This window comes from Sphaerodactylus townsendi, linkage group LG03 (genome assembly GCF_021028975.2).
Source record: "Sphaerodactylus townsendi isolate TG3544 linkage group LG03, MPM_Stown_v2.3, whole genome shotgun sequence".
NCBI classification, from domain to species: domain Eukaryota; kingdom Metazoa; phylum Chordata; class Lepidosauria; order Squamata; family Sphaerodactylidae; genus Sphaerodactylus; species Sphaerodactylus townsendi.
This window is the reverse complement of record NC_059427.1, coordinates 112,108,193-112,135,249: the sequence shown is the minus strand read 5'-3', so window position 1 is coordinate 112,135,249 and position 27,057 is coordinate 112,108,193. Positions and strand designations below refer to the sequence as shown.

The following is a 27,057-nucleotide window of genomic DNA, read 5'->3' as shown; positions in this document are numbered from 1 at the left end:
GTCAGTAGACATTGACCTTAGAAGGATGCATTCAGTTTAGAATAGTATTACAACACTGTCAAGTGGTATGCCAGGCATTATAAGACCCATACATAAATGGGAAATGTGTCTTGAATGCTTCATAGAAAATAATTTTATCATCATAAAAAGTTTTATTTTGTGTATTTATTAAAACTTTTACATTTTTAAAATTAATGTATTCAAAGATCTAAATTTGCTTGTTTATGACAACCAGGCAGTACGAACTAGGGATAGCATCCAACACTACAGAAACTTTTTTTTTTCCTGGCATATTTACTTAAGATTTTTATAATTTTCTAAGCTGAGATCAATACTGTCCCTGCCCAATTGTGTGCCAAGTTGAGCCATACTATGTTATTAAGAGTTCATGTTGTTTTTATTTGGATACTATCGTATCAGACCTTTCTATAGGAGGTAATATTTTTACATTTTGTTTTAATTTGATTGGACTTTGAACTATCCATTTGGGCCTCTATCATGTGGCCTCTGTCTTGTTCGCCCGATCTATCAACTTTTTGTTGAGATTAGATAAGTAATCTTTTAAAAGACAGAGTTATCAAGATCATGCCAGACGAATTAAGACACAGTGAATGCTTTTCTGTGTGGAAGTCTTCGGATTATAAGTTATCACAAAACTAATAAAACCTTTCATTATTTTTAATGAAATTATCTGATTGTGTAATACTTCTAGTTCTACTGAAATATTGTGTGCTAGGTGTATTTCTTTCTTTTTATCCATAAAACTGGATTTTCAGAGAGAGAACCAGTCAGTTACAGATTTTTAAAACCCTATTGAGTTCATTGTTAAAGCATTTGCTTAAAACTCTCTAATTTGAAATCAGTTAGACTTAAAATCGCTTAACTCTGACTGGATCAAACCCATAGTGTTGACTAGTGATTTGCTTACGAATAAAAGTAGATTTGAGTGGAGAATGCCCAAAGTCAGGAAGAGACGACTGTATTCCGAAAAATACAGTTTGAAAGTTCATTCTGCACAGATACTGGGGTTGGATCCAGCCAACTTTTTTTGCTCACACTCTGCCACTTCCTCTTCTTCACGCAGCACCCATCCCACATGGCTTTTGCTCCTGCAGGTCCCATGACCCCAGCATATTTTTTTGGCTCTCTTTTCCACCTGTAGAAAAGTTGGTTGGATCCAACTCAATTCAAGTATGTTAGGTAAAAATCTTTTAAGACATCAGATAAAATTTTTTTCATTGCGAAATACCGGCTGGTATTTTATAAGCAGTTGGCATGATACTCATGAGTAGCAGATGTCAAGCAGCATTTCTGCTGAAGGCTCATAAATGTCTTCTGATGAGTAACGATTGACTGGAAAAAGCAGTACTCATTTTAATTTTGTAGTTATATTCCAGATAAAATTTCACTCTTTCCTCCTGTACTATCAGCCAAAACAAGACAACAATATTACATCTTTCACTGATGTTTCTCCTCTGGAACTAATGGATATGCACAGACATTAACATGGATAACAATAGTGTAATTATCCCCTGAAATGTCTGGTTTGTCAACTTATAAGAGTCTGGCAAACTGACTTCGTGTCCATATTTATGTATGATGTTTTTCAACAGGTTTGAGAACAGTATTAAGCTTTTTATAGTGCTAACAATATTCACTCCAACCTGAAACAATACTGCAGCGACCATAAATGTATCTCTTTCACACGTGAAAGCAAAAAGGTTGCTAAATGTCATATCAGTGACAAAATCTGCACTGTTCTCTGGTACAAATCGTACCACGTGGATAAATTGTTTTGGTTTTTGGACACATCACAGTTCATACTTTATCTTAAGACCTTGTTCTGAAAGATGGCAGATTAAATTTATTGTTAATCCTGTGCTTTATTCATTAGTCCTATATTTAATTTGGTCCTTTTTTTGTTTAGTGCGTACCATACATTTCAGCTACACTTATTTTTGCAAGATGTGTTAAAAAAACTAGCAGTAAATATTTTAAAGATTCTGTATAGAGAAGACAGATGGCATCAGACCACTGACAAAGTAAGCCATTCCTGGGAAACTGCATAGCTCTTGTATTGGGATTCTGTAACTTTATTTTTTTGTGTATATATTTTCAGGGTGAACTGGAACGTCAACTTTTACAGGCCAATCCTATTCTGGAATCTTTTGGGAATGCAAAGACCGTGAAAAATGACAATTCTTCTCGTTTTGTAAGGCTTTAAACTTTAATTTAATTTAAACATTTAATACTTTCTATTTAAACTTTTAGTCTTTTACTGAGCAATCCTAAGCAGGTCTATTCAGAATCTACTTCATGTCTGTTCAGTGGGGCTTGTTCCCAGGAAGGTGTTCTTAGCATTGCATTGCTTGAAAGGTAATGAAATTGTGTCTATCTTAAAACAGGCCATTCTGCTTTAAATGTGCTGTGGAACCAAGTAAACTTATATTGCAAGGCTGGAAAACTCTTGGCATCCACAAGATTACTTACTGATGCATATGAAATCTCTGGCCATCACAAATATAAATTGATCCTCTTCCTTTTGTGTTGTCAGTGTACATGAGTTTGTGGTTAGGCAGGAGTGTGCTCAAATTTCTAAGTGTTTTAAGAAGTAAATAGTTTTTCTGCAGGTAGTTATGTTAAAATTCTACCGTTGACATAAAGAGAACTTTCTCTTCTGTTCTCTATAAAAGATGTGTAACCAAGAACGTTTGTATTAAAAACATTTATTAGTCACCTTTCTTGTTGAAATCCAGGAGACTTACAATATAAACAAAACAATGATAAAAACACAATAAAGATTATGAATATAACAACAAGAATAAAAACACATAAGCCTCTCAAGTTATGGCTAGCATTCCATTCTTGGTTTCAGTGTTGTCTTGACACATTGTAAATTGTATGGATATAACTAGTTTAGCACTTTTTCTCCTATACCCAGTATATTTTGTTATATCTGCAGAGATCCCCCAGAGACCATATCTGCAAGGTCTGGGCATGTGCAGGCATTGCAAAAAAAATCAAATTTGAGCAGGTTTCCCCAAGCTACATGTGAAAACGTGGTGATGGCCATCATGCCATATTGAAACTAGAACCAGCTCTAACTTGCCTCTACCCACCATCATACTCCTCTCCCCCCCTCCAACTAAACACCAGCAAGAGTAGAGAGGCTAGATAGTAAGATGGGGCTATATGAGGGCCCAGAGGAGAATTGAGGAACTGGCATGGAGACAAACACAAAGAAGGCAGAGGTGGGGTATGGGGACTAAAGCCTCAGTGGAGGAGGAGAAGTGGAGGCTGACAGAGGAATGGTATTTCCTCAAACTTGAGTGTCATCAATGGGTCTCCCTCTTGTTTTGCCTGAATTGCAAACTATGATACACTCCCTTTCCTCCAAATCAGGAATAAAGTCATACTTTGGATTTCTAGTCGAGAGAATAAACCATAGTTTGCAGTGTGTAAGAAATGATAAGGTAGAGTTTGTCATGAGTATCTGAGCCTAGAGTGGGGATGAGGGTAGCAATTGTGTGGTCTTAAACAAGTGTGTGTGGTTCAATTTGGATAGAACCATGCAACAGGGGCCGTTCACGGACAGAAATATGGCGATCGTCGCGGAAAAAAAAAGCGTCGAAGCGAAGGCGTTACGCAGCGCGCTTGGCGAATGGCGCAATTACGCCGTCGCTTGGCAATAACCGGCTGTGAGCGGTGTATTCAGCTTAAAACCACTCTTTTCCCCATGTGACGCTCGACGCGCTGTCGTCAAAAATGGCGTCGGGCCTACGACTTCGCAGATAGCAGAAGCAACTTATCAGCGGCAGCTTCACGTCGCGAACCGTCCACATTTCTGCGCGGGGCTGCGGCTTTGGGATGCGTCGCAATTTCGCGGCGATCATCGGCGTCGCGGCCTAAGATTTAAGAACTGGGTCTACCATTGTATAATGTTATGCATCTCTTACAAATGAAGCGAAAAGGGACCTGTGTAGAAATTATTTTCGTTCACACTTCTAGTGTAAAAAGAATAAGGATGGAATGAAAATAGTCAAGCATGTTTTTTTGAAAACTTGTAAAGAACATAAATTGGAATATATTGAACAAGAATTACTAAGGGAGAAATGTGAATACAAAGTCTCATTCAAGTAAGATCACTGATTTGTCAAACTTTGTATTCTTTACTTTGACTGGCAGAAGCTGTATGGGGTCTCAGATAAATCTGAGATCTTTTGCATGCAAAGAATGTGCTCTAACACCCAATTTTTCCCCACAACTAAGTTGCATCATTTTCAATCATATCAATTTTGAAGATATAGAGGTACTCTGGAATGTATTAGTCTGGCTGTTTTCAGTCATTCTGTTTCCGAAATGATGGTAATTCCACTGATGAGAATTTTAGCAACTACTTAGGTTTCATTGTTCAATAATATGCTGTGTTTAGTTTTTGTAGAAGCCTTTAAGATTACTTGAAGGTGGTGAACTGTTTTTGCTGTGAAAGTTCTCAGCATCTGCTTTCTATTACATTTTTTCTTTAAATCTGCATTGATGTTGTGAACATAATCACTCCAGTAGCTTTGGCACTATTTTTATAATGAGTAGTTTAATGCACACCAGATGGCTTTTAAGAAAGGTTTTAAAAAGCCATCTCCAACACTGAGGATTTTAACATTTTGTTGAAAGAGCTTCCATCTAAGTGGAGAGTATGTTATCAGTTTTCACCTGATTGAAGTGAGCAGACAAAATACGAAATCAGTAATGATGGATTTTGTTGATGTTGCTGCAATTACTGTTGCTCTTAATAGATTTCAGTTAAGTTATATCAGTCATTAAAATTTCCAGTTGTACTGTAAATATGGGTAATAATTTCTTATACTTAATTTTTTCAGGGAAAATTCATCCGAATAAATTTCGATGTTACTGGTTATATTGTTGGAGCAAACATTGAAACGTGTATCCTGCTTTTCAAGTCCATTTTGTGAGCTGATCTGTCTTTTCAGTCTGTACTGAAATGCTTTGGTTAAAAGTTGTTGGGAAATGAGGGGCTCATCCTACTTGGGTGAGAGAACTCAGGTTACATTGACTCCCCTTCCATTAACAATGTTCTGAGTGTGACAGTCTCCCAGAATGTCTTGCTCCCAGAATTCCCGAATTGTAAACCAGACCAAGATTTTGTATTTTAATTATCAAATATTTTCATTATTGCTACTGCTAAACATAATCCTAACTTGTTCAGTTTTGCATAATTTTATGAAAGCTATGATGTGCTGTCATATATAAAGCTAACCCTAGTTATCCATCACAACAAAAAGGTGACTTCTAATCCCATCCCATCTTTCCCCAAGTGTCTCATAATTCCATTATTGCTTTAAGAAGCTCAAGTTTTTAATTTTATGTATAATCCCCCCCCAAAAAAAAACACCCTAAGGGAAAAGTCAAAATCCAGAACTAAATAAAGACAAAGAAAAAGAAAAGACAAAAAATATAACTAAATTGGTGCAGCTGTACACAGTCCATATTCAAAAATAAGGCCATGTGCACTTTTCTGTACGCCATGCATTCAAATATTGATAGAATTGGAAGGTTCTTCAACCATTGATTTACTGGAGGTGGGCTTTTAACTTTCCAATGCTCTAATATGAGTCTTTTAGTTGCAGTCAGGGCATGGAGGATCCATTTTCATTGACCACTGGTTGGTCTCCAAAAGTTGAGCAGAAGAACATTCTATTACAAGATAGATCTAAGTAGTAACTTCTTCCCAGAAAAACTGAATGACTGGGCATGCCCAAAGCATATGTTTAATGGATTGTTAAAGGACATTTTACTCAATCATTGCTAAAGAGCTGTTGTGTCTGTATATCCTAGACAGTTTTTGGCTGAATGAGTTCCTCTCCTCATTGCAGTCTCTATTTGATAAAATTTTTGACCATTCAGGACCTAGGATTCGAAATATAACTTTTTCGTAGTTCATTTTCGTAGTTCATTTTCTCCTTTTGTCACCAGGAGTTGGGTCTTCGATTGACAACTGTTGACAGATGCTACAATAAAATAATTTGCTGAAAATACTAGGCACCACAGTAAAATTTCTTAATGTCATGGTAACCTGGTACCTGGGATTTGTTGATCCCCGATTAAAGTTCCCAGATACACTAGCAACCTGCTGTAGTTCAACTTGACCACATTTTCATAGTTGTGGTCATAGTAAGTTTCCTGCAGTAATTGTAGCAGGTTCAGAAGTGATTGCTTTGTCATCCTATATGTAATTCTTTTTTAATGGATTAAACTGCAAATTAAGATTTAGGACTTAAAAGACATTTTATCTTTTTCTACTTTGCACCTGGCATTTGCAGATGAACTGTGGATTTGGCCCAAATTTTTGAATAGAAACCACTAAATAAGCTATTTGTCACAGATGAGGTGCTTGAGATTCAATCTCACTTCCTTCATTATCCACTGAGACCTTCAGTGACTTGTGAGTTGAGTCATAGAGCTTGTACAGAAAGAAAATTAGCTAATCCTACAAAAAGCATTTCAGCAAGAAAAGATGCTTGAGGCAGAACACTGCACCAAGCTTTGATGAGAAAGTGGTTAGCAAGCAAAAATAATCTGCACAATTTTGGTTAAAGTGTCCATAAAGTTTAAACTCCAAGTAGCTGGCCATTACACATATTATAATCTGCCACCTTGTCTTGGAAAATACAGCATCCAAGGATTGTGGGAATTATTGAACAAAATTGCCAATACCTTCTTGGACACACCAAAAACTGGATAGCAGGAACTAGCCAGTTATAAACCAGTTTCAAACCCGCTGTTTTGAGACAAGATAACAGAGCATTCAACAGCAAAGAAATGCCATGCCTTCCCATAGTGAACAAGACAAACAATAAATAACATAGATAATTTTGGTCAGGAAGACTAACTTTTTGAACTGCACAGTCCATGGGGTAATGCTACTCTTACAGTTCTGCTTTTGGAAACTGTATTAGACCTTGAACAACTTTAGAAGTGCTAATTTGATGCTGATTTTTTGTGCTGTTTGGCACAACAATAATAGAATGTGCAGGAAGAGAAGGGGAAAAAATTAAGTCTGGCACAACAATTTGTTCCTTTTTTTGAGGTGAGGAGCAATTTTTCCTTTTTGTAAGTTGCTTAGTTGCCCTTTAAAATCCCTAACTACTTTGGCTCAGATTTGCTGGAAAAGTCACGTGCAGTTCGTCAAGCCAGAGATGAACGGACATTCCACATCTTCTATCAGCTTCTAGCTGGTGCAGGCGAGCATTTGAAAGGTAGATTTAATACATCTTACCATATTGAATTAATTAATTTCAGCATTTGAACAGAAGCAAAAATTATTGCCTGGCTTTGTTCTTATTTGATAAAAACAGAAATGACTGTTCAACTGCTATTTGTATTGAGACCATCCAAATTGACTTGGGCAAGTGATTCCCAGATATCCCAGAAATAACTCTGAAAGCATAGAGTTAAGCTGCTATATTTGGAATGCCGGACTGGAGATAAAATGAATGTGACCCATTTTGACAATTGTAGTTTAAAGCTTTGTAATGTTCTAATCCTTAACTGGGAATTGCTGGACAGAAACACTTCTTCAACAAAATGGTTGAATGAGTGTTGGCAGCAATTGCCAAACCTGCATTGGATATAAAACAGTTAAACTGGGAAGTGAGCCAAGCTTCTACTGGCTGGGCCAGAGGACCATGGCTTTTGCAGTTAAGGCAAACATTATTTATTGTGAGAAGAGTTCCACCTCCTCTCAGAGTTGTCAGCATTGCATACATGATGCTCTTTTAGGCATGTTTAAGATATTCATGTGTGCATCTTCTGTAATACTATTTTAATTTTAGATAGGTTCTTTGGACAGCTTGAAGAATTGCTTTGGGTTTTAAGATCATCCTGTGATTGCCATAAAAATCAGTTATAAATGCTAAAAAAAGCTGGTCTTTATTGAACTTCATAACTATTGAAGGTTGAACTGTGGGTCTGCCACAGTTAAACACAATCTGAATTTTGTTTAATAAAAGGAGGGTTATTACTGGCACTTAAATAACTTGATGAAAGTCTGTTTTTCTCATTGTTCCATCTCATCACAGCTGACTTACTCCTTGAAGGATTTAACAACTACAGATTCCTTTCCAATGGCTACATCCCTATTCCTGGCCAGCAAGACAAAGATAATTTCCAGGAGACAATGGAAGCCATGCATATTATGGGTTTTTCTCATGATGAAATCTTGGGTATGTCTGGAATATACTATGGGTATAAGACAAAATTATGTATATTCAGGTGTAAAATACATCACATTTATGAATAAAAAGTGAGAAGTAAAATAAATGCATGTGAAATGCTAAAAATGCAGAATTCATCATCTTTACGTGATCATTCACTGTCTTCTTTCAGCTTTCATTAATTATCAGCTTTAAACTCTGAATATAGGCATGAAAGTGCATTGAGAATGCCTTGTAAAATCTCGGAATTCTCAGCAGGATTACCAGTGTCATAAATGCCTTATTGCCCTTTTCTGTGACTAGCTGAATAAAGAATGCAAAATTGTTTAACCTATAGCACTCACATTATTAGCTGATCTTGGTACACAACTGGATTGCCTTAGTATAGGCTTCCAGTAACAGTTACTTTTGAAGCTTCTAGCAGATGTTCTAATTTCTTCAACAATATGGTTGCTGAATGCACATCTGAACATATCTGAAGCTGAAGCAGCACCTGGTTTCCTGTTTCTTAGTAAAGCAGTTCATTCTTTTTAAGAACTTGGTTGTGGGTAAAATATGGATGGATGAATTTTTTAAAGGCTAGTTATTATCCATTTGTTTTATATGTTTCTTTCACAGCCATGTTGAAAGTCGTATCTTCAGTACTACAGTTTGGTAACATTTCCTTCAAGAAAGAGCGGAACACTGACCAGGCATCAATGCCAGAAAATACAGGTAAGTGAATGGTGTGCAAGTGAGATATATTGAATTTAACAGCTTTTGGTCACTAGTGATTAAGTGCTTTGTAAAGTAGGATGACTCAGTAGGCACAAGTGTTCCACAACGTACCTTATCAAAGACTTCTTGGTAAACTTAAGTCACGGGAAGGGAGAGCACGTTCTTCAAAATATCACTGGTTTTAAAAGAAGCAAATAAATAATTTTTACAGTGGCAGCAAGTGAGTAGTGGGGTCTCTTAGTGATGTGTGTTGGGACTTTTGTTCTTTAATGTATTCATAAGTTACCTGTAACTGGAGGTGAACAATGAGGTAGTGAAGTTTAAAGATGACACCAGTTTGTTCAGGATGGTGAAACACCATGAGATTGTGAGGAGCGCCAAAGGGACTTCTCCAGAGTGAATGAATGAGTAAGAAAATGGTAGACCAAATTCAGTTTGAGTACATACAAAGTGTCGTGTATCAGGGCAAAACATTCTAATTTCACATGTATGCTGTTGGAAGCCTGAATTTGCATAACATCAGACTCCCTTGGGGGTTTGGCCAGTAGCCTGCTGAAAATGTCAGTGCAGTAGGATGCAAACTTTTACAAAGGCAAATTCTGTTCCAGGAGTCATCAAGAAAGGAGTTGAAGGTGAAACTCCCAGATTAATAATACCCTTATGCAAGTACTGTGTCAGCCACTTTTGGAGTATTGTGTGCAGTTCTTGTTACTGAATCCCAAAACGGACATTGAATAGCTAGGGTATTTACGGAAAAGAGCAAGCCAAATTATCATGGAATCTGCTCTGTGGGCAAGTCTGGGTTGTAGCAAAAGGCAACTGTAGCAAAAGGCAACTGATAGTGTCAAAATAAGGGCTTTCTAAACTTCCACTATAAAATTACCTGTTACTGGTGGGCATAATTATAACAGTAACAACCAACATTGCTACTGAGAGTCTTTCATAAACTTTTTGTACAACTTTTAAAAAAACCACTATTTGTATAATTTACTGGACTGCGTTAAGGTATTTTCTGATCTCTCTAACTTTGAAAAAGTATTTGAACTGTGACCTCATTAAGAGCTTATCAGCAAAGACTTTAAAACTGGTATGTGCATTTAAATTGGTTTATTTTGCTTAGGTCTGTATAACAGTTATGCTGCCAGGGAGAGTGATCCCAGAGCAAGGCACAACTTGCGGGAGAAAGGGAGAATGTAAACGTTATTTTTAGAAAATCTGATTGATGAAAGGACAGGGTGATGTTCATAGGATTGATTTTATCATTTAATATTATCTGTTAGTGACCTTATTTAACAAAATTAAGTCTTCTCCTGCACGTGTAATTTGCTATTTGATTCTCTTTTAGCAAAGGCACTCATCACAGTTTAAAACACTTGCATATTTGAATTTCTGTCCATTCATGTCTTTAGATGAATTCTAAGGGCAAAGGAAAAAATGCAAGTAATTAGCAACATGCTGAAAGTTCCTCCTAATACACGGGCAGGATGTGACTTACTTTGTTATCGGAGAAGGGGTTCACTACTCTTTCCTCAAGAGCATAATAGCAAACATGTGTATATTTAGTGTATATGAAATTGGAGGGATTCAGTAACACAGTGTTTTGATATGTCCTGACTTAAATATGCCAGTTAATAGATAAATACTATTACTAATCAGTATATTGCAATGTAAGGTTTGGTTTGCTTTCTGTGCTACAGAGTTTATTATGACTTTACATTTGTTGATATGAAGATTCTCCTATTTTATTTTTAGTAACTGTTTAGTAACTATTGTGGAGCAATCCTGGGATTCCTGATGGTATAGGTTCCTCGGTTATTTTAATTTATTATTATCCTTATTATTTTTATCAGTACCCTTTCCTAGAAGGCCCAGGGCAGTTTACAGTTATTAATAAAAACAATACACTATACAACAATTAAGACTTTAAAACCACACAAATAGTCCACCTTTCTCTCTTGGACTGAGAAAGAGTGAGTCAGTTCAGAATGGAACATTCGTATTACATTAATTAGGGTTATAGAACCAACCAGAAGTCTAAGAACAGAACTGAAACGAAGCATAAATATTAACATGACACATTAAATGATGTAAAAATTACTTTGTAGGATCCCAATTTGAGCAAATTATACACAGTAGTATAGACCACAGTAGCTAATAACTTGTCCAAGTAATTGTGAGAGTAATTTAGTTCAGGAGTAATTTAGTTCAGTGTAACTGTGGCCTGTGTCGAAAAGCCCTCTTGCATAGTTTTAACTCAGGAGGATGGGATACTTTCTGAGCTCCTTGGGCAGGCCATTCTACAAAGAAGGTATATGTACAGGAAGTTGTTGGTTTTGCCCATTTGCAGGTTGGCACCTGCAGAAGACCTTGTTTCGATAAGCAAGGCTGTCTTGGCAGAGTGTAAAAAGAAGGGCAGTCTCACAAATATGAGGGACCAAGTCTGTAAAGGGCTTTGTGTGTGATACCTAGTACCTTAAATTGAGCCCAGTAAGTGATGGACAGACAGTAAAGATTAAAAGATTAAGAGTGATGGACATACTTGCCCACCAATTCAGTACAGAGTGCTGTGCATGTTCGTGCAAGATGCTGGTGAGGAACAGTATGCTTGTAGGAACTTAATACAAATATTTCTCAGAATCTTATTCATTGTGCAGGGATTCTGTGGCAGATAAGCAAGTTGAAATGGAAAGGTTCTACAAATAGACAGTTGGGAAAAGTCTAGAGCACTCTCTTCTAATGTTAAACTTGATGGAAGTATCTGATAACTGACTTTTTTGTTTCCAACTATAGTTGCACAGAAACTCTGCCACCTCTTAGGGATGAATGTAATGGAGTTCACTCGAGCAATACTCACTCCACGCATTAAAGTGGGCAGGGACTATGTCCAGAAAGCACAAACCAAAGAACAAGTAAGTTTTGACTTCAAGCCAACCAACTTTTGCTCTGTTTTCTTTTGCCCGGGGTGGTGGTTGATACCTTTTGCAGTGACCCTTCAGTTGCTGCTGGACTTGGAAGTCCAGAATTTTTTTGACTAACCAGCTGCAAAATCCATTCATACATCTAATCATGTCCTTAAATTTTTGGTTAATTTTTTCCAGACAGACTTTGCAGTGGAAGCCTTGGCAAAAGCCACATATGAACGCCTTTTTCGCTGGCTTGTTCACCGTATCAACAAAGCCCTAGATAGGACGAAGCGACAGGGGGCTTCCTTCATCGGCATTCTGGATATTGCTGGATTTGAAATCTTCGAGGTACTTAAAAATCATATTTAACTTGTTTTACCCTTTGTATGTAGCAGTGTTATTAGGTTTATCATGCACAATATGGTTATGGTTTTCGAGAAAAATGTTTATAATCCTACAAGGCTGTGTGAACTGAAATATTAAAAGTTTGGTGTTCTAAGTTCTCAACCATGGATTCCTGCATTCCGGAGTGGCACCCCTTTAGCCTTTTTAAAGAAAATTGGCAAACCCTGCAAGAGAGCAGGTTCGTTTGTTAAGCATGCCTTTTTATATATATTGGCCAAGTTGCCTGTATGATTTGCAATCGTATCAAATGTAAAAGCTTAAAAAGTGAAGTATTATTTCTTGATATTTCCCCCCCCCCAGTTAAATTCCTTTGAGCAACTTTGTATCAACTACACCAATGAGAAGCTGCAGCAGTTATTCAACCACACCATGTTTATCTTGGAGCAGGAGGAATATCAAAGGGAGGGCATAGAATGGAACTTTATTGACTTTGGGCTGGATCTGCAACCTTGTATTGATTTGATTGAAAGACCAGTAAGTACTTATCTTTGAGCTTTTAGCAGCTGGTCACTTTCTCAGTTAATATGTTATAAATAATTCTGTAAACTTTGGTGACTCGAATTTCAGGTCAAGTAGCATAGCTATCACTGTATTCTGAGACAGCCTTTTCCTTTGTGACAAATGCAACAGGTCTGCCTTTCTGATATGCATTTTTTTCTAGAGCAAACTGATTATTAACAAATGCTGGTACTTTGGAGCATGTCCAAATGTTCCCAGGGCAAAACAGTTCTCGTACTGAAATGGATCTATGGGTAGCTATAGTTGTTATGGTGTTCCATTTCTTATGTTAGGTCTTAACTAGCTTTATAAACCAGTTATGTCATGATGCATTGATGACGTTGCAAATAGTTTTATATTACAGTAGCTTGCTGCAATTACAGATGCTACTTGATTAAAAATAATATCAGTGGCTCCAACCATTTTTCTTTCTTGCATTGTTTACTGTTAAGGTATGGCTTATTCCTGCTCTTTTACCCTCCCTCAGTAGTGGTTCCTCAGGTACACTGATATATTGAAGGAAAAATTGGCCCTGTATTATAATAGAACAGATACTGATAGCAACTTCTACCTTTTTAAAATTCTTCTTTCTACTTAGGCAAACCCCCCTGGTGTGTTGGCTTTGCTGGATGAAGAATGTTGGTTCCCTAAAGCAACTGACAAGACTTTTGTGGAAAAATTGGTCCAAGAACAAGGTACCCATTCCAAGTTCCAAAAGCCTCGGCAGCTGAAAGACAAGGCAGATTTCTGTATTATTCATTATGCAGGAAAGGTAAGAGCCCAGTACAATTCCTTTAGTCTTTTGCAAAATATGCTGTAGGAATGACTGTATATAATTGTCAGATAATGAATTAAAACATTTTATTTGTAGCTTTGATTATTAGAAGGAAGGTTGCTATCAACTTTCAATGTAATCACATGTTCTCCTTTTTGAACCTTTAGAATTTGAACTGTTCTTAGCTGGTGGCAGATATTGGCTTCTTGTGGGCAACAGTCTTGAGATGAGCAGGTTATTTAACAAACTTGATTGGTGTGCCAGTTGTGTCTCTCTTGAGGTATCACTTGGCTTCTATTAAGCTATGTTTTGGGTGCAATAGTCCAACCTTAGATGCAGTGTGCTTTGTTTGGAGCTGCCTTTGGGAATTTCCCCTCATTGCTTGCCATCACTGAGAGAGAATGCATCTTGCTGGCCTTTTGAGATCCACACTGGTTGCTGTTTAACTTCTGTATACAATGCACAGTGCTGGTTATTACCAATAAAGCCCTAAAGGCTCTGGGACCAGAGTATTTAAATGACTGCCTTTTCCCATATGATCCTGCCCATCAGCGAAGGCAGCCACAGAAGCTCTGTGAACATGTGCCCTTGTCCTCTGAAGTCAAGTGGGTGGGCACTGGGATTAGAGCTGCTTTTGTTATGAGACTCTGGCATTTCTTCTGCATATTGGTCTGTCTGATGCCAAGCTTTCTTAGCTTTTGACACCAGATGAAATCTCCCACCCCAGTATTTGGGGATTATTTGTAACTAATATGTGTCGGGGCCCACCCCTTTTCCTGTCAGCTATTTTCTGTGCTGCTGCTTTTTCCTCCCCTGCATTACTTTTTAGATCTTACTGCTGGTTTTACTACTAGATTAATGTAGGTCATTGTATATTGATTTTTTTAAGTTTTTATTTGTTGAATATTTGTTGTTGAAAGCTTCATTGACAACAGCATACAAAATGCAGATCGTAACTATTTCAAATAAGCTGGCAAAACATGTAACCTATTCAAACTCAGCTTCCATGCTTTGTGGGCCAGAGGTTGGTGTTCAGATCACATGGGTTGAGCAGTTGACTCCCTGTCAGTGAAGCGCTATCAGAGGTGCCCAAGACACTTGCACACAACATTTCTGCAGGCAAAAATTGCGTTAGTTTATCAATAGTATTTTGCGGCTTTGAGTGCTGATTTATCTAACATTTAATAAGAAATATCTAGCACTTCCATTTTCTTCATTCCAGGTAGATTACAAGGCAGATGAGTGGCTTATGAAGAACATGGACCCGCTGAATGACAATGTGGCTACCCTCCTGCACCAGTCTTCTGACAAGTTTGTTGCAGAGCTTTGGAAGGATGGTAAGAATCAGCTCTGAAACTGAATGACAAGTGGGAGTCCCCTGTGGACAAATTATTCAGTCGTTCTAAAGCCTTGTCCAGATAGCTTAACATCTGAATTGCTGATTTCCTCAATTATTTCCTGCCAGAATTTGCAGTGGTATAGTCCTGAACCGCTGTAGCAATATGAATTAACTCACATTGTGACATAGAGCAGCTGTACTTGGTGTCCATTCACCAAATTTCTTAATTACAAGTATGTATTGAATAGCCTTGCTACTTTGTCACAATTGTTTAGCTATGTTCCTGAAAGCCTCTATTTGAAAGTAAACCAGTTTCAGCCTTGTTTGGCATTCAGATGTGTTGAAGTTGCTGTTTCACTAATCAATAATGGAAGCAGTGTAATTGAATTCCCTTGGTACAACAGTGAACAATTATCTAGACATTTGTATAACTTTAAAATAGTCATTTCTGAAGCTAGATATATAATACTACAAATGTTTAAAATAATTTCTAATGCTGATAACTATGCATAAGCTATGACAGTATCTACCAGCAGTGAGAAACCATTAACCACAGAAATATTAATGCTGTATTTAAGCTAGCTTGTATTGGTTGGCTTGCTCGCAAGACAGCATTGTCATTTAGGATCCTTTTCACTCTTACTTTAGTGCTTGACTGTAACACTGATTTGTAAACCACGGTAAAGTTGGCTTATTATGCAAGTGGATTTATGGGACCAAATTCCAGAGTATACAATGGTTCATATGATCATCATTCTAAAAATGTCATATTGTGTTGAAGGACAGGGCATGTGTGCCTGTTCCCACTGGGTGTGTCATTCTTGGATTTTTGGAATCACCTTCCACTTAATGTGACCTCTTGATGGGGAGTGATGTGGCAGGAGAGAAGGGAAAATCGTCATCTCTCCTATACTCTACCCTTTTCTCTCCCCCACCACCAACCCATGTCTTGAATGGATGAGATTCACAGAATGCACCAGGCACTGCAGATGCTGTCCTTCCCAGCCATGGACAAAAAAATAATGGAGAGATGCTGCAACAATTTTCTCTCCCCTCACAGGCCTGTTATTGATGCCACTTATTCCCCATCAGGTGGGCAGATGAGTGGAGGAGTAAATTCTTCTGGTTTCATATTACCATCCAAGCCAGACCTAAATTTGGCAGATGGGAAACTCATCCTTCTTTTAAGATGAGCATTCAAGAGCTGCTGAAATTCATATTCTAACCCACAAAAGTACAAACTTTGTCAGCATCTCTAATATCCACATTGTTATTTGTGAGTAGAGTTTCTACACTGAAGATACTAAATATATAATGTGAGCATATATATATATAAATCTTCAGTACAGAATCTGTATTTTATGTAATGTTTCCTTGTAATCTTCTAGTCAGCCTCTGTGTCTTGGGATGAATTAACTGCCTGGGATCCACAGTGGCCTATCTACTTCTGTAACACAAGGTTAAAGCTTGCTTGCAATTCTAAATGGTATTCTTTTTACTAATGGGACGTGTATCTGCTCTTTGTTCTTGCTGTTTCTGTGCTGTAGAGATTCACATTGTTCAGAGAGCCTCTTTCTATGACAATGTTACTGGTCTTCCTGATGCACCAGGTGAATGAAAAAGCTAGGTCGTTTAAAAGCAGGGTTTGAACCTGTAGGAAAACCATTCTTGCTTGTAGACCAGCATGATTGTTTCATTTCATCCTAACCTTAGCCTTCACAAGTCAAGTGTTCTTAGTGCATACCTATTCAGTTGCTACCGCATACATATAGCATCTCATCTTATTTGCCTCACTTTTAGCAGCTTCACAAATGAGTAGCTGCATTTTGGGGGAAAAAAAGAGGCTGGCTTATCCAATATATTCTGGCTTTGGATGTTTGAAGTTGGAATTCTCAGAGCTCTGTTATAAGTTGCACATGTTTATGTTGTCTGTATACAACTCAAAAAGAGATACAGACAAAGTTAATGGCTATTACAGAGTTTTGTTTTTGCATCTTTAGAATTGATGTCAAATAGCATGCTGAATGTTTTTATTCTGAAACTGCTTAGTACTAGTCTCATTGCTATTAAATGCCTATATGTTGAAAGATGACTTGTGGGAACAGTACTCCAATCCTTGGCTCTGACAGATAAATCATGCCAAGCTTATACACTCATGCCATTTTTGCTATAGAGTACTTCTAACCTTGAATTAATTCTGTTAATATTCTGAATTCTTCAAGTTTCTGTCATGCAGAGAAATCTTAACTTGTCTGACGCTGACTGGTTGGTTCAACAGTTAATCCTTTATTTCATTTTTCCACTGTGTAAGCTTTGGCATTGTACAAGTTTTTCAAAACTCTTACCGCTTGGTATTTTTTATGGTTGGGTGCTGACATTTTACAGAAAATTTATATATGGAACTGGATTCATCTTAGTTAAATTTGCTGGTGTCAATCCAAAATAAAGCAATATCCCCTTGTTGCTTTCTCCAAAGCTGCTTGTCTGCTCTGCTTTATATGAACCTGATCCAATAGCATAATCCTTTCTATTGGGGCCAGTTAAAACATCACAGATTAGTGAGCGATCTTCTGCAGATCTGTTCTACAGATTTGTTCATCAGACTAAACAAAGGTGGGGGTAGAGAATGCTATTGGGCATGATGAGGAAAGCCTTTTTGTCTGGAGACTGCAACGGTTTTTAGATAGAGCACAGGAAGTTAAGCCATGCTGGGTGTTAAAATCAAAGTTGATCAAGATAAAGAACTATTGTCTGTTCTCCCTTTGACCAAATAAGCATAAATGTCAGTGGTTACTTCTGTCTCAGTTTTTCTAACAGCCTGCTATGGCTACTGTATTTTTGTCAGTACTGGAATATATCAAGTTAACTATTGAAGAGAAGGGTCCTACAACTGAGGCAAGTCTTTTGCTAAGTAGGAATGTATATTTGTTTATGGAAGTTGCATGTCCTTCAGTCACTATCCAATCTAGTTCTATTTTCTATTTAAGATACAACTTAAACTCTAGCTTTAGTGATCTGAGAAAATTATTTGCATTAGAGTTTCTGGCTTTTATATTATAAAAGGGAGATTATGTCATCTGTGTTCCAGAAGTCTCATACAATCTGAAATGTACCTGCATTGAGCTTGAGCTGCATCTGAACATGGAGGGACTTCTCTGTCATTCTCAGGAATGTGTTTTGTTCTCCGTTGTTTTCTGTAATATTTGGCCAGAACTATTTTGAGGAAATAGGGGCTTGCTCACTAATTTGAGACATTTCAGCTGGTCCTAATAAAAAGCATTGCACTACTGCTAATTTTTGTTCATGAACCCACACTGCTACCTACAGTTTATGTGAAAACTGCTAGAGAATTTTTGCTTGTATTTCTGTATTTTGTGAAGATAGTAATGATGTGATTGTATAAATTTTAAATGTTTGACCCTCCACTGAATGCCAAATATTCACTTTGTGAGGGGTGGTGTATTTAAAGCTTGGTTCACCTTTTGCTGGTGATGCTTTTAGATAATGACGTAATAGTCCAGTTCTTGATTTAACTGGTAAACTTGAACTTATAAAATGATGGAAATACAAGAACCCTCAATCCTGAAATATAAACTTCCTACTGGAGTTTATGTAATATTTTTCTTATTGGTAGATTGTTTTTTGGTTTTATATCATGAATTTAGCATCGGTTTTTAGCTGTAACTGGAGCAAATAAAATACCAGGTCAACTGTATCTGCTATTTATAAGATTATAGTCAGTCTTTTGCCTCATTTTTTTTATAGTGTCTCAAATCACTTACTGATTAAGACAAAGGTACTTCTCTCTAGAATGAAGCAGACAAGGTAAACATACAGTGCCCACTTTTAAGATTCTCAAATACCGGCACTGCCTTTTGTTTGGGGAAAACCTTTAGTTTAGTGGCTAAGATTGAAGTCTTCAGCGTTGTTGCTTTCTAATGTTTTTGGCTCTTTTGAATAGCCAGCCTTGACTCTCTGCCCAGGTTTGCTTGCTTGTTGGCATTCCTGTCCCACTTAGTGGCCAGAGTGTGACCTGCAGGTGTTGGCAGAATCTTTTCTCATGGCTGAAGAGGGCTACAGCCTGTTTTCTCCCCCGGAGAATGTCATAGGATGGTAAGATAGGCTCCCCTCCTTCCCCCCCCCCCCAACTGGTTTGTGAAAAAGAAGTTGGTTTAATAAATATCACATTTATTTGAGAAGTTTTCATTACATTTAATATCTATGACAAAATCACCGACTTGCACTTGGTGCTGTATCAGGGGTCCAGTGTCTTGTTTGTAATATAGAAAATGCATTTCATTTTAATGTTCTGTCAAGTAAAAAATCTAAATATTTCATCCTTTGTACTCTTTTAGTTTTGCATGAAAGTTTCATACACAGCAGTTGAAGGATAATTTTAATTGTGGTGGATTGTTTTTAGTGTAGACTTTAATACATTTACAGTGCATTCCTGTGCCCGTTTTCTGGGAAGTAAATTCTACTATATTCAATAGACAGTCCCTTGTAAGTGTTCATAGGATTGCAGCCCTAGTAATTTGAATTCTTCTTGTTAGATACTCCCATGGCTATTCTTTTTTTTTTTTTTTTGCAATTGTTGTTCCCATTCAACTTTGTAGCTTCTTGGTCAGATTTTAAAAAATGAAAATGGAATGGCTCTGGTGCAGTAAAACAATGAAATGGTGACTTCTCTGCTTCCTGGTACATAATTGTCAAAGCTATGATGTTCTGCCCGATGCGTTGCATTAATTCTGCTGCTTCCATACATGCCAACTGCTTTGCCCACAGATGGCTCTTCCACCATTTGTCTCAAAATGTTTTTTTGCACCTCTTTTGAATGGCCTGTTTTTAAAGAATATTAATTTTGTGTTCTCGTCATCCATAGTTGACCGTATTGTGGGTCTAGATCAAGTCACTGGAATGACAGAGACTGCCTTTGGCTCAGCTTACAAGACCAAGAAAGGCATGTTCCGTACAGTGGGCCAGCTATACAAAGAGTCCCTCACTAAGCTTATGGCTACACTTAGAAATACGAACCCAAATTTTGTTCGTTGCATCATTCCAAACCATGAGAAGAGGGTAAGTGTTATTGTAAGAATTGCATTTTTTATTTGTAGGATAGAAGATGCATTTAATTTCTGTTATTCACTCAGCTAAAGAAAACTGATATTCATGTATTTGGTGGTATAACAGAATTTAGTAGTAATTTGATCCTTGCGATAAGTTAACTTATTTTTTAAAATCAAGTAAGGGGTAAAAGCAAAAAGCTGATAAAACTAACTGCCAGAATTATCATTAACAAAGCTTTTGCTCTCTTTTTAGGCTGGAAAACTGGATCCCCACTTAGTTCTAGATCAGCTTCGCTGCAATGGGGTCCTGGAAGGAATAAGGATTTGTCGGCAGGGATTTCCAAACAGAATAGTGTTCCAAGAATTTAGACAGAGGTACTGGATCTGGGTTTATTTGCAAGTATCTATTGAGAAAACTGCCTTTTCATTTGGTTTGTACCCACTTTTCCTTTTCATCTTAGTTTGCTTATACTTCGGTCAGATAGCTCAAACTTCATTTGTTTGCAATATATAAAATTAAAACTAGAGTCTCTTTTCTTTGCTGATGACTTAACTGTTGGCCTTCTGATTGACTTGTAGATATGAGATCCTGACTCCTAATGCAATCCCAAAAGGTTTTATGGATGGGAAGCAGGCATGTGAGCGAATGGTAGGCCCTTCAGTAACTTCCTAATGTTCCTAAAAACTGCTTTCTTCATATTCTATGTGTAAACCAAATGGATTTGATACTCTCACAGATCAGAGCATTGGAGCTGGACCCCAACTTGTACAGAATTGGACAGAGCAAGATTTTTTTCCGAGCTGGTGTCCTGGCACATCTAGAGGAAGAAAGGGACTTAAAGATCACAGACATCATTATCTTCTTCCAGGCAGTATGCAGGGGATATATTGCCAGAAAGTAAGTAAATATGATAATGTTAATAAACAATTCCATGTAATCCTTAAAAGCAAGATTCATTGGAAACTTGTTAAAAATTTAGCTTAATTGAAAGAACTGCATTTGCGGTGAGATGCATATGATCCCTCAGATTTGTTGACTCCTTAATTAATATGAAGCGTTGGTGACTTTTGTAATTTTTAATTGTTTCTATTTCCATAATAAAAAGTAAAAAATTGTTAATGTTCCTTGTTACTTAAATGTAATAGTTTTATAAAATTTGTGTTCAAATATTCTGTTACCTGACAAAGTACGTTTGGCTGTTTGTTTTCAGGGCCTTTGCTAAAAAACAGCAGCAGTTGAGTGCACTGAAAGTCCTGCAGAGAAATTGTGCTGCTTATCTGAAATTAAGGCACTGGCAGTGGTGGAGGGTGTTCACAAAGGTAGGTAGCTTTTTTCTAATGTGGTTCTGAACAGCAAAAGAAGTGTTTTCCTGGTTGTCCTCACTTTTCTGTCCCATACTTTGCAGGTGAAGCCTCTGCTTCAAGTTACTCGCCAGGAAGAAGAACTTCAGGCTAAGGATGAGGAGCTGGTGAAGGTGAAAGAGAAACAGATAAAGGTTGAAGCAGAGCTTGAAGAGATGGAAAGGAAACATCAGCAGGTTTGTATATAGGGTCTGATTATGCAGACAATTTACTGACCTTTGTATTTATTAAACTTTTACTTTTCCTCTCTCCCAATAAATGTAAGGTGGTGCAAAGGTGGTGATTTATTGATTTTTTAGCTCTGGCAAAAAAAAAGAATTGAACACTCCTGACTATGTGGCATTCTGTTATATCTAAATAATTGTAGACACATAACTTACTATAGAAGGGTCTGGGATTATACTTTGTGAAGGGAGAGTGAGTGTGACAGCATGCAAGAAAGACCTGGGTTGAGGGAAGCTTATTTTGCTGTCCCTTGCTTTGGGAACAGCCTAAGAGTGATTTTCCTTGTTACAACAAAGGAACTGGACTTTAGTGATGGGAAACTAAGAGATTGCTGTAAAAATGCATCTTCTGTTCTTTCTAAAATATATATAGAAGCACTTGTCTTCTTTGTACATAGGAGTACAATTACCTTCCCCTTTTGTATGTAACTTTTGACTGCAGGAACTGTTGGAGGATGGGGTAATGAAAGTGGACTGGAGTAGAAAACTGGAATAGATGATGGTTGGGTTAATCCCAGTGTCTGTTCCCGCTTCTCCAAAATTGCTACCTCTTTTTCTCACCTCAGAGATAGCATGAAGAAAAACATGAAACACAGAGCTGTAACAGAAACTTTCGTCCAGCAATCTTGGTCAGGGTCTTTGAGCATGAAGATTGTTCACATTCACAATTCCTTAGCATCATTTTGAGGTGGAGATAAGCTATATAAAACTTTCCTGTATCTGTCAGACTAATTTCCCCAAAATTAGCTTGTTGTCTTGTGAAGTCTTACTGTAAAATTTTGACCGGCTTCTATGTCATATTTTCAGTTGTTGGAAGAAAAAAATATTCTTGCGGAGCAGTTACAAGCAGAGACAGAACTGTTTGCTGAGGCTGAGGAGATGAGAGCCCGCTTAGCTGCCAAGAAGCAAGAGTTAGAAGAAATTTTGCATGATTTAGAATCCAGGGTGGAGGAGGAGGAGGAAAGGAATCAAGTGCTACAGAATGAAAAGAAGAAAATGCAGGCTCACATACAGGTATTTTTTTTATAACTGACAGTAGGATAATTGGATAATATGCCTAAATATTGGAGTGGTGTCCTCTTTTTAGTCAGATTTTTAGAGACAAAATCTGTAAGTGACAATATAGCTGAGGTTTTCCCCCTCTCTCAGGATCTAGAGGAGCAACTTGATGAGGAAGAAGGTGCTCGGCAGAAGTTGCAGCTTGAAAAAGTAACAGCTGAAGCCAAGATAAAGAAGATGGAAGAAGAAATTCTACTCTTAGAGGACCAAAATTCTAAATTTCTTAAGGTGAGAGCCCAAACTGAGCATTCCTTTCTAATGCTGGTTAGTAGGATGAAGTGGTACAAAGTGTGAACTCTGACTTCCATGGGGGTCATGCTTCCAAGATATTTTTTGACTGGCAGAGAATGATGGTGCTGTTGTGTCCTACTGCTTCAGCCCCTCTTATATGAAATTCCATAATGTTTGCTTGGGTTGTGATGACTTGTTCATGGGCAGACAAGCATATGTACATTTCAGTACATATGATATGATTTTATTAAAAATAAATAACATATCAGTCCATCTAGTCATTTCACAGCTTACATATTAAAATTTAAATAGACACTCATTTTAAGCGAAGGCATGATATATTGTATTACATAGTCGCTTTAGCTCACCTGCTTTTCCTGTATTTGTCTGGACCTTAATGAGTTAACAGCACCTGCTATCTCTTAGTTTGCGGATTCAAACCTGTCATGCCAATCCCTTTTCAAGTTCCATGATGCTGTCACACAGAGATGTCATAAATCGTTCAGAGAGGGTATTCTTGCAGCTCAGTGATGGCAGCAAGGGTTTATGACAGATATGACCTATCTCTAGTAAAGGATTCACTCACCTGTACCTCAAATAATTCAGTTTTAACATTAAGTGAGTTTATGCTCTCAGAAATGTGGTCTTATTTGAAATGCCTCAAGGTATGTTCTTGGTTGCTTGATTTGGAGAGCTTCATATTGTAATGTACTGCTAAAATTGTTTCGTAGCTCCAGTAATATAGTAAATAAAACTTCTGTAGGAAGTTAGAGTGTCTTGTAAAATTCTGTAGGGTAATTTTATGTACCGTGGCCTTTCCTGTTCTCTTTGGTTTAAGTATTGGCTGTAGCTGAACACATTTTAACTAGCTGTAAGTACTTGCCACCTACTAACTGTATGGCATCTTACCCTTAAACTTGCTCCACAAAATGTGGAAACCATGACTAACAGCCCCATCCAAAGAGGTGTGTGTGTGAATTCGCCAGTGGGAGCAGCGTGCAACTGCACCAGCAGGTTTGCCCTCCCCAGAGCACTTGCCCTGGCAAAAGGGCGAACCCGCTACTGTGTTTCCCCGAAAATAAGACAGTGTCTTATATTAATTTTTGCTCCCAAAGATGCGCTATGTCTTATTTTCAGGGGATGTCTTATTTTTCTGTGTTCTGTTCGTCGGGCATGCTTCCAAACAAAAACTTTGCTACGTCTTACTTTCGGGGGATGCCTTATATTTCGCACTTCAGCAAAACCTCTACTACGTCTTATTTTTTGGGGATGTCTTATATTCGGGGAAACAGGGTAGCATGTGTCCTCTGTAGCCCTCCCTGACAGCTGGATGCTACGCCAGAGTCCCTGTGCTCCTGTGGCGTTAGAGTGGCGTAGCAAAGGCAGTCCAGGGGCGTGGCCAGGGGAGAAGCCAGCATTAGTCAACTTCCTTCCAACAATTGCTGCCATTATGTCAACAGTCAAAGCTTGGGATTTTTGCTGCAAAAATGGTGGAGCAAGTCCATTAAGCCCAGTGGGGGCTTCCCAGCGGCAGGGAGGCTTTTCCCCATTGCAGGTCTCCTCATGCCACCATGAAGCCTCCATGGGAGTGGTGGCCTGGCACAGCTGCAACTGGGCTCCTAGCCCCTTGGATGGGGTAGCCTGACTCTGTGAAACAATGGAAAATGCTGTATAATAATTTACAACTAATTTCTCTTCCTCTATTAGGAGAAGAAATTAATGGAGGATAGAATTGCAGAGTGTACATCACAGCTGGCTGAAGAAGAAGAAAAGGCCAAAAACTTAGCTAAGCTCAAGAATAAGCAGGAAATGATGATCACAGATCTAGAAGGTTAGCCATTTCAAAAAAATTGTAGTATGGCAGGAATGGTCAGTAAAAGTCCAAAGTACTCTTGTGTTCTGTTGTTCAGAATATGCATGCGTTGACCATCTTATATACTATTTTCTGGCGACAAGAACAGTTAGTTGTGGTAAGTCTACTTGGGCAAATACAGGTTTGGCAAAATAAATGTTTGAATGTTTATCTTTTGTGAACAGATGCTGTGTTTAAACTTTGTTTTCTAAAGAGTACATCTGTTTCATTCTGTTTCTGTTTACAAAATAGTGGTTACTCAGAAAGGAACCTCATATTAAAGTCTAGATTGTTCTGTCCTTTGTAATCTTTGGACAGTTTTTGTATTGGCCCCAGTGAATGAGAAGCTGGGATAATTTATTTTACTGCATCAACTACTGTTGGTAAACTTTCACTATCAACTTTTGTAGAAGACTAGAACTTTATACGTGATAGGGTTTAAAAAATCCTGATGCCCAGCAGCCTTGGGGAGTAAGTGGGCCTAGCACTAAGATTTCTATTGAAGGCAGAAAGCGTGTCATTCCTCCTTCCTTGTGCACTGTTATTTGTAAGACTTGATTGCCACTGTCTTATTCTTACCAGAAAACCAGAATGTTATCCACCTCGATGGTCTGTGGCCTGGTTTGTACCTTCAGCATAATAAGGTGACAGTATGGGCTATACCACTTCAGAGTGCAGCAGAGAGTTTTTAATATCATTTTTGGGTACTCTCTCATTAATAATCGCTGTAAGGAGAGGGCTGGAGTAAAGCCTTTCTCCCCAGTAAGGATTTTTTTGCTGTTTGTTCACAGAGATTTTTAAATGGGGAAAACATTACAAATATGACTCTTCCCACCTGCTTCTGAAAAAAAATGCAGTCCATTTTTGTCACCTCTGAATCCTGTTACTTTAGTCTGTAGCATAAGTCAGCCAGGGCTCTGTCTCATTTTTTTTTCTTTTTCCATTTTGGCACCTAAAAAATTTCACTGGCTTTTAAGTTGTTGTTTTTTTAATTGCATCCCTGAGCATGGTACTTTTCTTTTCTTTTCTTTTTGCCGTAAGTCATACCTGACTTATGGTGCCCCCTGGTGGGGTTTTCAAGGCAAGAGACATTCAGAGATAGTTTGCCATTGCCTTCTTCTGCATAGTGACCCTGGTATTCCTTGGTAGCCTCCCATCTAAGTACTAACTAGGACTGACCCTGTTTAGCTTCTGAGATCTGATGAGATCAGACTTTCCCTGTACATATTAGTCTAAGAATATTCCGTTTGGATAGCCAACAAGTGCTAACTCATTCCTGAACTTAGTTGTCTGACTTATTCCCCATGTTACGTTTCTTGCAATTTCTGTCTGGTCTTGGCATGACCACTGATGGATTATGTTTTGAGAATAAATACCGTGAAATGTTTGCAGTGTTATACTTGCCATATCAGTTGTATATGTAACCCCCTTCTTAGATTTAGATATAGTCATTTTTGGCTGTAAAACACATGATGTATTGTAGAATTCTGGCTTTGCTGTTAGATTCCTAATTTTACACGTTTACCAATCTTTGTATCCTAATTTGGAAATAGTTTCTTGCTTAGAATACCATGGCCAACTGACATTCTTATGGAAGAATTGTGGATTTGAGTTCCTGCCAGATGGACTGAAATTGAATAATTAGTGTTAACAACTGGTATGAGCCATATTAAAGTTTCTGGTGAAAGTTGAACTTAGCGTCAGTTCAACTTAACAAGCTTTACATTTGGTAACTAGATCATGGAAAGCATAAAAGTTACCATATGCCTGTCTGGCAGAAGACTTCATTAGCAATTTAACATATGAATTGATACCATTCTTTTCTAAGTGTCACTTTTCCCCTTAGAAGCAGCTGGCGAGTTAACGGATGAGAGGGTGATGGGCTGAATCCTGTGATCAGTTAGCAGAAGGCACAGCTGGCCACCAGTCCTCCCAGCTTTCCCCTCCCTACAATGGTATTTGCCAGTCTTTGGACCTGGGATCTGTATGGAGTGATAGCCATGCAGACTGGGGAGAAAGAAGGCAAAACCATTCCCTCCTTTCTCTCATGAACTGAGTTCCTCTGCTGGAAGAGGATGTAATTTTGCCCCCTTTTCCGCAGCAGCATTACTCCATGTTTATCCTTGTTTTCTGTCTTTATCAGCAATATTTACTGCCAAAAAAGGTGGTGAATAGTTTCCTGTGATCTGCATTATTTTCTCTCACACACACATATCCCTGAACTCTATCGATGAGGGGTATGGTATGTATAAGGAGTATTTTTTTAAAAAAAACTATAAAGGGAGAATACCCTGTATAAATGAGTGCTGGAAGTTCTGTTTCTTATGTGGTGAATCTACTTCTTGTTAGAAGTAGTAGACTGGGCAGTTGTTGTATCCTTTTTGTTGTTTTATCC

The 27,057-nt window shown here is 37.9% G+C and overlaps 1 protein-coding gene across 4 annotated transcripts in view; it reads left to right on the top strand.

The window, feature by feature from the left end:
- MYH10 (myosin heavy chain 10) overlaps positions 1–27,057 on the top strand; it is a 78,772-nt gene that overhangs the window by 31,410 nt on the left and 20,305 nt on the right. For 3 of the 4 annotated variants that reach the window (XM_048491231.1, XM_048491230.1, XM_048491228.1), the window contains 19 exons: positions 2,120–2,212; positions 4,878–4,941; positions 7,176–7,274; positions 8,097–8,240; positions 8,850–8,945; positions 11,739–11,857; positions 12,047–12,199; positions 12,557–12,730; positions 13,353–13,526; positions 14,752–14,866; positions 19,751–19,944; positions 20,188–20,309; positions 20,514–20,583; positions 20,672–20,832; positions 21,146–21,254; positions 21,341–21,472; positions 22,328–22,534; positions 22,670–22,807; positions 24,518–24,641. In XM_048491231.1, the coding sequence (XP_048347188.1) occupies positions 2,120–2,212; positions 4,878–4,941; positions 7,176–7,274; positions 8,097–8,240; positions 8,850–8,945; positions 11,739–11,857; positions 12,047–12,199; positions 12,557–12,730; positions 13,353–13,526; positions 14,752–14,866; positions 19,751–19,944; positions 20,188–20,309; positions 20,514–20,583; positions 20,672–20,832; positions 21,146–21,254; positions 21,341–21,472; positions 22,328–22,534; positions 22,670–22,807; positions 24,518–24,641 (2,488 nt within the window). Of the gene's footprint in view, positions 1–2,119; positions 2,213–4,877; positions 4,942–7,175; positions 7,275–8,096; positions 8,241–8,849; positions 8,946–11,738; positions 11,858–12,046; positions 12,200–12,556; positions 12,731–13,352; positions 13,527–14,751; positions 14,867–16,415; positions 16,479–19,750; positions 19,945–20,187; positions 20,310–20,513; positions 20,584–20,671; positions 20,833–21,145; positions 21,255–21,340; positions 21,473–22,327; positions 22,535–22,669; positions 22,808–24,517; positions 24,642–27,057 lie in introns of all 4 variants that reach the window. The other variant, XM_048491232.1, reaches the window with a different exon arrangement.